The sequence below is a fragment of the Benincasa hispida genome, chromosome 3, assembly GCF_009727055.1.
Source record: "Benincasa hispida cultivar B227 chromosome 3, ASM972705v1, whole genome shotgun sequence".
Lineage (NCBI taxonomy): Eukaryota > Viridiplantae > Streptophyta > Magnoliopsida > Cucurbitales > Cucurbitaceae > Benincasa > Benincasa hispida.
The window spans coordinates 32,226,595-32,237,824 of record NC_052351.1 but is presented as its reverse complement, the minus strand read 5'-3'; the positions used below and the strand labels follow the sequence as shown (position 1 = coordinate 32,237,824).

The following is an 11,230-nucleotide window of genomic DNA, read 5'->3' as shown; positions in this document are numbered from 1 at the left end:
TTGGAAACTATATTATAGATTTTTTTTTAGTCTCCGAAAATATCTATGATATCTACCCTACAAACAATATCTAGAGACCACAAAAAGAGAAAGAGGTGTATCTTAACCGAATTTTTTTTTATGCAACCCAACTTTATCACGGGTTTGGGCAAAGATTATCCACGATAATAAATACTATTTCAAAATTCCTATTAGCTACTATATTTTTATTAGTTTATATTCATTAATTTTTTTATTCTTTTTACGGTGTTAACTATTTCTTTCCTAAACTAAAAATAGTTTACACCTCAAACATATAATTATAACCCAAACTAAAATAATCTACACAAAAAACAAACTATTATAACCCAACTAGACTATAATAATCAACTTCTTACCACAAACACCCCCTACGAGTTCCATCTTTATCATGTAGCAAACATTTTTTTCTTTTCTTCTTTTGCTTAAATGCTTTTTAGGTAATAATAATGGGTAGCACTTTCAAGACTAACAATAATTGTAAATATAATAAAATCTATAAACTCAAACAACTGGATCTAAATTTTGTAATATTTGTAAATTCTTCCATTAATATTTTGGTCCTAGTATAATTGTTATTTGTAACTGTTCCTATTCTTTAATTACGTTACTTCTTCTTCTTCTTCTTCTTCTTCTTCTTCTTCTTCTTCTTCTTCTTCTTCTTCTTCTTCTTCTTCTTCTTCTTCTTCTTCTTCTTCTTCTTNTTCTTCTTCTTCTTCTTCTTCTTCTTCTTCTTCTTCTTCTTCTTCTTCTTCTTCTTCTTCTTCTTCTTCTTCTTCTTCTTCTTTCTTTTTTTCTAGTGGAAAATTACGTTACTTCTTCTTCTTCTTTCTTTTTTTCTAGTGGAAAATTACGTTAGATTTTTATTCCTACAACTACAAGTGGTGGTATAGAAATTTTAATTTTTAACTCCAAAGAAATGCGTATATGTGGATCGAGCTATCTTTTACAAAAAAATTTGATCAAATTGCAGACGAAAAAAAAGTAAATTGGGGTTTGCTTGCACAATTGAAAATCTTAATGGACAACCTATGGTATTTGAAAGGGATTTTGTTTATTTTAGAGGACTTCCTTTCACAACAAAGCTGACCAGCCATCCAAGAGAAGATTAACAAAGTGCCTCACATCTGTGCAAGCAAATGCCATTGAAGATTTTGCAATTTTCCTCTATTAATGAGAATGGTGGAAGTTGTGATTTATTCTTGGGTTTGTTTAATGCAGTTTTGGGGGAAGAAAACTTAAATCCTATACTTGCAGATTGCAGTATTTTTTTTTTTATTCATTTTGATATCTATACTTTCGAAATATTAATTGGTACTTATAATTTAGTGATCATTTGGGTCCCTTCATTTTTATTTTTAAATGATCAAAATGGTAACTTTTTTAAAGTTGAACAACCAAAATGAACCGAAGTTAAAAATATAAGAATCAAAATGAACATTTTGAAAGTAAAGAGATAGTAAGTACTATATGGTTCGGGGCTTTAGCGGGTCTATTAATCGAGATCAATCGGTTATTCCCGGATGCGTTGGTGAACGAGACCAAAATGAATATTCTGAGAGTAGAGAGACCAAAACCAACAAAACTCAAAAGTAAAGGACCAATTTAGTATTTAAACCTTAAGATTAGTGTTGCAATTCTTCCTATAAACTTGTATAAGTTTGGAGTCAAAATTGATTTTTTTCCCCTAAGATTAAATTGCATTCGGATAGAAAAAGCGTTTGCAATATATACACCTTTTAAGTACTTGCTTATATCCTTTATTCACTGCAGATTGAGAAATGTTCTGATCAAAATCAGAAGAGCCAAAAGAAGCTTCCTCAGATGAGAAGAAATAAATTTAATAGCACAAAATTCTTGAGATATTTCTCTAATCACATAAATAGCATTCAAAATAAATTCTATCTCCAAATACTGAAATCTCATGTCAAATCCTTAAGAGCAAAGAAACTTTCAGTTTCCTGTTGTAGTAGATGGAAGAACATGCATCCAACATGGTTAAATTACCATTTAATCCTTAAGCTATCAATTTTTTTAATATACACAAAATTGAAAGTTCGGAGTCTTATTAAACATAAAATTCAAAATTATATTTAACAGATGAATTAATTTTAAAAAATTTCAAATTTGTCAAATACCTATTAGACACAAAATGAAAAGTTTATAGATCTATTAGATAATTTTAAAGCCTTAAAATTAAACTTGTAATTTAATCAGCATTTTAGAAATTTCTCCTCATTGCTCGATTAATTTTCTAATTTTTTCAAGGTAACAAAAAAAAAAACATACTAAGTATGATATGTGCCTATGAGTGGAATAAAGCACTTCAACTAAGAGTATCTTTACCGACAAAGGACTTTGATTATATATTGTAATGACCAGTGCCTTGTCGGACTTATAAACTTCAAAATTTTAATAATTTGAGCAGTCATAAGTTTGGAACTTTACTCCATTCCTCGGTTCATCAACTTGAGCAGTTATAACGATATAATTTTGAGATAGATTTAAAAAATATTCAAGATTCGAACTAGTACCTAAAAACATGGCAACTTTTTCTTAAAAAAATTACTATAAAACATTGAAATATTTAAAACAAACAACTCATTTTTCAATAAGCTACTACTTGGAAATATCTATTCTTTATAACTTTCATACATAGATTTCTTGGACATACATTGATGTCTGAGAAACAAACATGTTAACTCAAGTGTCAATAAAGAAACTCCATACATCTGCTAAAAGACATGGTTATCCATTTCATCCCGATCTAAAAATTTTAAAAAGAAAGAGGAAAATGAGGGTGGAGACCATAATCTGACTTGCCCTATTCAAAGATTCCTGAATTCCAAGATCCACCAGAAAAGTGCACAGAGAGATTCAGAGGAAAGTTTAGGACAAAATATGCCAAAGGATGTTAGTTGCCCTTTCAATCTCCCACCTCACACCTGACCTGAGGCAAATTATGCAGCAGAGGCATCACCAAGGAAAGCCATCAGCAACCATCCCCGGCTTCCATCTCCCGCCACCGCCATCTGAGGCGGTGAGGTTGGTGCAATTTTAAGAGGGGTTGATGATCAATGTTGGGTTGGGTTTTATATAGGATGTGGTTTGTTAATGAAGGGAATAAAAAAGGTAGAAATGACCTAAGAAGGGAGTTTGTGGCCGCTTTTTGTAAAAGAAAACATCAATAGAAAAGTAGAAAGTGATTGAAAAGGCTGCAATTTTCAGCATCTTCCAAGGGATATGCTTTTGGCATTGGCATCTCCTTTTCCCCACATCCCATGATACCATACCAACTCATCTCCATTGAAACTAAGTTGCATCTCACTGTACTAGATTTATATTCCTTTTAATTTTTAAATTTTGGAGAGAACTTCTATGTGATCTAAGCCTTCTAAATTTGTTTTCATGGCCAAGATTTTTATTTGGAGGCCAAAGAAAGAATCTTGGTCATCTAACAAGTTAGGAGAGCCCATTTCAAAAGTTAATTTTAATTAATGAGTGGGCTTACTTTCCCTTTTGTTTTAGCTTTCTTTACTTCTTTTCTCTTTTCAACGTATGCCTATATTTATCCCTAGCCTCTCTTTACTCTCATCTCCACATGTACCCAACAAAAATTGAGGCCACCTATTAGTTTTCTTTTTGTTGGGAGTAGGCTTTTTCCTGTTTGCTATTGATGTTCTGAAATTTTCTATGAATAATCAACCCAACTCGAACTGGAATAAGTTTGTTTGGGTTGGTTTATTCAAATAATAAAACTTATCGACTGGTTGGGTTATACAATAATCTCATTCTCAAGCATCTTATTCCTATGACACAGACTCTTGATGTATAAGATTTGCATACTTGATCCAATATACATCTGTGATTGTCTATAGACAAAAGAATCAGCACACGGTGCTAAAAATCTAAATCTCTCTCTTCCTTAACGATAATATATGTGCATCATCAACAATTACCTTGAAGAAGCAGGGGAAACTAATTCTGGGGTCAGCTTCCTTTGGCTGAGTTTCATGTACAATCCCTGCATTGCAGTTAGCACCCATAAGAATCAACCTTTCATATACATCGTTTTCTACAATTTCATCCTCCATTCTTCTATGGAAACCCATTAATTAAAGTAACAATCTTTCAAATATCAACAGAAAGATTTATCGGACAATGTTAATTTAGTAAAGAAAATACAAATTATTCACATAAACAGTTTTGAAAATAAAATCGTCCTGAAAAAACAGTTCATAAAAAATATTTTATCTTAATCTAGTTATATTTTCAAAACTGATAGTAAAAAGTAATTATCCAGCACAGCCTAAAATACCATGAACACAATTCTGAAATGAATTGTTGAAATAATAATCAGAAGAAATCCCAGTTGCAGGTACTATGGGGATCCGAACTCAGAAATATAAAATAAAAGGTAGCAAGACTTGAATGAGCATAGTAAACATTACATTTGTTGTATGTATAGTTGCTCCCGTAGTCATCCCAATGCTCTGATTCGGAACCAGCTCGAAATTCATATGCTGTAGAAATATGGCAAGTGCAACAATAGCTTCAAGCAGAGCGAATTGATCTCCGACACACTTCCGAGGCCCACCGCTGAACGGAATAAATCTGTATTGTATAATTTGGTCATTCAGGTAAATCAAATAGGAAGGATAACGAGGTAGCTAGGTCTGATTGCAGATCAAAAGCATGCATCATTCAAAATGGAAGTGAAAAATGAAAACAATCCAATTATTATGCTGTTCTAATAGTACCTGTACCACTCACTAGTAACTAAAATACCACCCAACCCAATGTTTTTCTTCTCAGTTTTGGTGCAATACATAAAATGAGAAAGAAATCTAAATGAGACAAACATGTTTTATCAGAGGGACAAACAATCGTCAAATGAAGTCCAATTACTTGAGTATTTAAATTAAATATAGCCCAAGCTTTTGAATCAAGTTCACAAACTAATTTTAAGGTTTAAAATTCATCGTCAATAAATAGATTAAACAAGTGAAATCAAGGCAAGGCCTAAGGGAGCAGAAAAGCTGAAAGGGAGGGTGGGAATAGCAACCTCAGTAATTGGATGGCCACGTTCAGAAACTTTTAAGAAGGCGGAGGGGTAAAGAATTTCTAGGAAACTAATATGTAGGAAGGAGAGAAAATGGTGGTCACTGGTTACTTTACAGCCAGAGAAAGATGGATGGGCATCATCTGAAGAGGAGTGGGGAGAAAGCATCAGACACTACTTCTGTAAAAGATAGAAAATGGTGGTTTTGTTTTTGGCCAGCCAAAGAGTGTCTAATGCGCCTGGACATTCAAATGCCACCATTTGAGCATATTAGCATGCATATTGGCTGGTTGCCTTAAGGAGGATGACTAACTTGAGGTCAAGCAACTCACACCATCGCGACTTTATTGGCTGCTGGTAACTGTCTATTATGCTTTTTAAAACAATCAACAATGTAGTCTCCACACAGAATTAGAATGTGTACCTGAAATCTGTATTGCTTTCATTAGGCACGGGACCTCCCAAGTCAAATCTTTCTGGAATGAACTCTTCTGCTTGTTCCCAAACCTTGAAACATAAGTGGGAGTTACAATATTGTGCAAAACAATTCACAGAGCAGGGACATGTTCAACCTTCCCCATCTCGAAAATATATTTCCAAAGAGTAATCGAGAATGCTTTCAGACAAAGTAAATTATTTATAATTTAACTTTTAGAAAGAATGTAAGTATTCTTTCAGTATCCAGTTCTCGATGGATTTTGTTTTTTTTTTTCTAAGTTTGCATTGTAGATCAACTTTTGTAATGACCAACAACTTCTCTTTGAGAAAGTTAAGAAAAGGATTCCTTCCTGATGTTCCGGTTCATATACGATATATCAGCAGTCCTACTTCTAGAATGAGAAAATACCAAGAACAAAATATAACTCACTTGCGGCAGATCATCTTGTCCTGGTTATATTTTCTGGCCAATGCCATCGAGATGGCTCAATAATCCCACCATAAAGCCTTAGAACCAGATGTGCCGTTGATTCTTTCTGGATGTTGTATATATTTATATATTTATGATCCTGATGTTGAACCTTTCCTGATGTTTTGTATATATTTATGTGTTCGTGAGTTCTAAGGATCGGAAGTGGTCAAATGTACATGTATACGTGCAAGAAACTTCACCTATAATTTCAAATATCCTAGAAAGCCTCCCCTAATTGCCCAAATTTAAACTATAACTTATCATCCAATTCCTAATTATGGTAATAAAATATTATTACTAGGTTATTTCACTTGGTAAAAGATTCTTGTTCATGGAGGATGGAACTATCATTTTACCACCAGCAGAATAGATCTGCTGAAGGACAGAATGCCAATCAAAGTTCAATGGTCAACTAATTGGATATCAAAAGTGATGTCTGTTCGATGAAGCAAGTGTAAGCATTCCTGCAAGCACAATATTTGAAAACCTTCAACTAAGTTCCAACAACTACTGCCAACGTACCAATATAACAGCAGAAAGAATCTTCTAAATCCTTTATTGTGAATCTTGAACTAGAATGAACAAAAGAGTCTATCAATCGCAAACCTAGAAACATAGCCCTTGAGGTATGTACCTGGGAAGAGCGATGGATGTTATACACTGAAATCATGATATCTTGACCAGCATTAACCTTGTAATTTCCAGGGAGTATGTCAGCAACTTGAGCTCTTCTTATCAAAACCTTGAAAGGTGTAAGGAACATAAAGAAAAAACAAGATTAGCAGAATGATGAATTAAATATTTCTTCGTTTATCTTCATGTCATAATTCATTTGGTTGAGAAACAAGTATTGCAACGTACAGGTGGATGTGGGTAAAGTCGCATTGACTCAAGGATACAACGTGTCAAATATTTAAGCTCTTTAGTATCTTCGTAGGAAGGAGGCCTTCCTTGTAAGACTCTATCAACTTCATTTCGTGCCTTGATCAATGATGAGGAATGCTGATATGCAGAATAATAAAATAAATCATATTTAAAAACTGACTAAAGAATACCTTGAGCCCGAGGAAAAGTATAGTGAAAGCAATAAACTTAGAGCATATGGATGAACATGTTCAAGAAGCCACAAAGCAAATGTCAACAATAGATAGACGGACGGACGAGCCTGCGTATGTACATACATTTATATATATATATATATATATAAACAACTTTTATTGAGAAAAAAATGAAATAATGCAAGAGCATACAAAATACCTAGCCCATAAAAGTCTCACCAGAGAAAAGGGGACCAATAAAGTAAAATGTTGCTAAGAGGGTTGGAGTGAACTGGATTATATTATATAACTTATTGAGGGAAAAATATCTATAAGATTGTGAAAGTTACTCTGCAAACTCTACAGTGTACATTTACTCAAATGACTAGATTACCTTACTTAAAAGATACAGTGTCCAAGTCAGAACAGAACCAGTAGTTTCATGTCCAGCAACCAACATGGACAATAGATCGTCTCGTAATTGAACACTTGAGACCTAAGCAACACAAGAGGGAAGTATCAGTGATATAACATGGCAGATTTCAAAGGATTAGTAGTTTTATAATATTAGGATAATGCCATAGGGTCAACTTAGCAAATTGAGGAAGAACTAAACATTCATTTGAACTAGGGTAATAGACACAAACTGTCCTAGTTCCAATGTTTTGGCCTCTGGTAGAACCCAAAAGTGAAAACTGAAAACTAAAATAATATAGTATTGATAAAAGAAAAGAATATTACAACATCCCCATATACTTTGAGAGAGACTTAGACTTTCCCAAAACTACCCTCCAAATTCTGATTACTTCCCAAAATCCCTGACTTCTTTATTTAAAAGTTATAACCACTCAGTTCTAACAAAATTCTCAGGTAATTTATATATCACCGTTAATATTCATAATATATCTCTACTAGTATTTCTAACAGCCTCTTGTCATAAGTCATTTCATTAGTGCATCTTTTTTGTATTATCATTTTTCTTGTCGAAGAAACAAACTTCATATGAGGGACAAAACGGCTTCTTTCCTGTTATTATTAAATTGAACTTGCTACATGACCAAAACCTATAACCATCTCAGCACACAATGTGATCAGACTTTTTTGTAAGCATGAAATAAATTCCTTGATTGGTGATTTAGCATACAAAATTATCAACTGTTCACAGAAGAAGATAAAAGGGGATATTTGTTGTACTCAGCAAGAATCTGATAAATATGTAGTAAAGTCTGTAATAGTCTGACTTCAGAGGACATCAGACGATATTGTAATACTGAACTAAAATAGCATGACAAATGCATTAAACTACATTGCAAAATGTTAGTAATGAATGGAAAACTTTAAAGCTAACAAGAACAGACATCTTCTCTACTGGCCAGCAGAAATCGGAGGATGCTTGGATCAGCATCGTTCACATATTCCTCCTCATCAATGCGCTCACCCTCAGTTTCAACAATTTCTTTGCACTTGGCAATGAGTTCTTCAACAGTTCTCCTGATCACCGTAACTGCTTCTTCAGCTTTTATCTGTCTTGGGATTATCTTACACAGAGCCTTAATCTACACCAACAGGAAGCAAGGGTAAAAAATGAGTTGGAAAAAATGGTGGTCATAAACAAAACAAGTTACATAAGTAAACGTGCCTTCCAATATGGTAAAATATCAGTAGAACGAGCCTCTGCCTCTTTCAAAGCAGTGTAAACTGCATCAATCACAGGGCTGTCAGCAGAGAGAGAATCAAAACTGTAGTTGAATACAGATAGACCAATAACATCAAGAGTTAGTTGAGAAAACTTTTCCTCCATGTTAACCGAATTATTATTTAATGCATCCTTTTCCAGCTTCTCCACCAATCTCATGGCACATTTACAAAATACTTGATCAACAATAACTGATAAGTACTTCTTGTGAAGAGACGGAACCACAGCCCTACGGCGAACCTAATATAAAATATAACATCCGAAATCCAGTAAGAATCACGGAAGAATTTGAATGATTGGAGCACATTCAGTTAAATGTGCATATTTAAAAAAAAAAAAAAAAAAAAAAAAAAAAAAAAAAAAAAAAAAAAAAAAAAAAAAGGAACACAACAACAACAACATATTAGTCAAAGTAGAAATTTATAAGTGTTAACATCAAACGAAGTGAAAATTAAGAGAAGAAAACATTAAAACTGACAATGTTGATATACAAGAGTCACAAATTAACCGTAAATTAATTAATAGTCATTAAAAACGCAATACATTACGACGAATTCTCAATTTATGTTTGCTCGTCAACAGAACAGTTAGCAAAAAGATTACCGTCCAGAGAGGGCCTTCTGCAATGGCGAAACCCGACCCAAACAAGAACTCGGAAACCTCAGAAACAAGGCCTTTAGCGTAAGTTCCATAATTCCTGAGAACGTGCTTAGCAATGGCGGGATCACTAACGACGACGAAATTTCTAGGGCCAGCAGCGAGCCTGTAAATGGGTCCATAGTCATTCATCCACTTGAAAAGTGGAAGGAAAAGAGCACCGCCAAGAAGATCAGAAACGTCATCGAGCTTGGCAGTTGCAATGGGGATGCCGGAGTCGTCACCCTGGCCTAGAGTAATGTAGCGAGTGAGAGAGGTGAGCCAATCAGGGCTGACCCAGGAACCGGATTTTGCAGTTTTGGTGGAGTTCTTAAGCTTGGAGGGATTTTGTCCTTCGTCAATGGAGGATTTAATGAAGGGAAAGGGAGATGGGGTTCTTCGTCTGAGAGGGATTCGTATGTGGAGGGGAGAAGAGGGGAAAGTAATTGAGGGAAAACAGAGAGTGGAAGCCATGGATGGTGGTTGAAGAATGAATTTGAAGGGACTGGACAGCTTCAGCTTCGGACGTTCAATTTTTAAGCTACTATATATGGATAGCGCACTGTAGTTTTTTCAAAAAAAAAAATAATAATAATTAATTAATTAAGAAGAAATACGAAGAATTGAGCTCCACAACTGCCACGCGGAGGATGACAATTATGAACTACCAGATGATTTAAAAAGGGGGAAAAATCTAGAGAATTAACTAATTTTTGTTTTTAGCAAAATAGATTTTGATTTTTGAGATTTGAGTTGATGTCTATTTAGTTTTAAGAGTAATAATAGTTTAGTTTAAGAATTTATAGATATCTAGAAAGAAAGGAGGTTAGAAAATAATATGCTTGGAAATAATATATTTGTAAATTAAATATGATTGTGTACTGTATATGAATTTTATGAATAAATATTATGTTTGTATTTAATTAATGTAATTAAGCATGATAATTTTAGGATGTATTTATAATACATTTTCAAGTGTTTAATTTAAAATATAAGTCATTTTGAAAGAAATTTGAGTATTTGTCAACCACTCAGTTTTTCAAGTGTATTTTAATCAATTTTTATCAAAAATATTTAAATAGAAACAGTGACGAATCCAAAAGTTTTGTAGACAGGGGCTCTTATATAATTTAGTGAAAATAAATGTAATAAGTAAAACTTGATCTTAGATCTAGATAGGGCTAAAAGACAAATTTACCATAAAACTAGTAAGTTGGTTTGGTTTTATGTCAGTCTTACACACATATATATATATATAAAGAACATAAAGTTGAGGGGGGATCGAGCTCCTCTGGATCCATGCTAAATTCATCCTGAAATAAAAATGAGTTTTTCAAAAAAACAATTTTTTTTCAAGTGAATCCAAATGGACTCTTATATAATTTTAATAGATTAGTTAATTATTGAAGTAATAATAATAATTAATTAAGAATCAAATTGTAATTTTAGTAATAAATATCTGAAAAGGAATAATTTATAATTCAAAAGGAAAATGAACAAATATATTTATAACTATAGCAAAACGTCACTATCTGTTAGTGGTGGGCAGCGATAGACACTGTTAGACATATGTCAATGTTATTTATACCGATAGATGTTTATCAATGCATATCTCTGCCTATCACTAATAGATAATGACATTTTGCTATATTTGAAAATGTTTTCAGCAGTTTTGTCATTTAAAACAATTATCCTAATATAAAACATATATTTTAATAAACAATATATTAGATTAAAAAAAATAAGAAAAATAACATTATATGTTAATAAATAATATAAAAAAAAAGTTTATAATTATGATATGTTAATAATTATAAAGTATTAAAAATTAGCCGAGTGTTAGCTTAACTCAATGTTAGTTGATATGACCA

The 11,230-nt window shown here is 32.9% G+C and overlaps 1 protein-coding gene across 2 annotated transcripts; it reads right to left on the bottom strand.

The window, feature by feature from the left end:
- Window positions 1–2,622: 2,622 nt before the first annotated feature.
- LOC120073806 (carotene epsilon-monooxygenase, chloroplastic) lies at window positions 2,623–9,895 on the bottom strand. Of its 2 annotated transcripts, none has more exons than XM_039026659.1 (9): window positions 9,327–9,894; window positions 8,667–8,963; window positions 8,386–8,583; window positions 7,422–7,523; window positions 6,852–6,992; window positions 6,625–6,732; window positions 5,505–5,587; window positions 4,470–4,632; window positions 2,623–4,042 (listed from the first exon to the last, which is right to left on the bottom strand). In XM_039026659.1, the coding sequence occupies exons 1-9, from the start codon at window positions 9,831–9,833 to the stop codon at window positions 3,974–3,976; spliced, it is 1,668 nt and encodes a 555-aa protein (XP_038882587.1). In that variant the 5' UTR covers window positions 9,834–9,894; the 3' UTR covers window positions 2,623–3,973. The 2 variants fall into 2 exon arrangements, 1 of the variants encoding a protein (XP_038882587.1); XR_005480813.1 differs by lacking the exon at window positions 2,623–4,042 and adding an exon at window positions 5,949–6,454 and having other exon boundaries at window positions 4,602–4,632; window positions 9,327–9,895.
- Between the last annotated feature and the right edge of the window lie 1,335 nt (window positions 9,896–11,230).

Bases quoted from the DNA above. Each gene is read 5' to 3' on its own strand.
- LOC120073806 (XM_039026659.1), bottom strand. From the start codon at position 9,833: ATGGCTTCCACTCTCTGTTTTCCCTCAATTACTTTCCCCTCTTCTCCC. The intron at 7,524-8,385 runs GTCTGTTCTTGT...TGTGTTGCTTAG, and splicing joins TGCTGGCCAGTAGAGAAGAT to GTCTCAAGTGTTCAATTACG. The intron at 4,633-5,504 runs GTACACATTCTA...TATACAATACAG, and splicing joins GAAAGCAATACAGATTTCAG to ATTTATTCCGTTCAGCGGTG.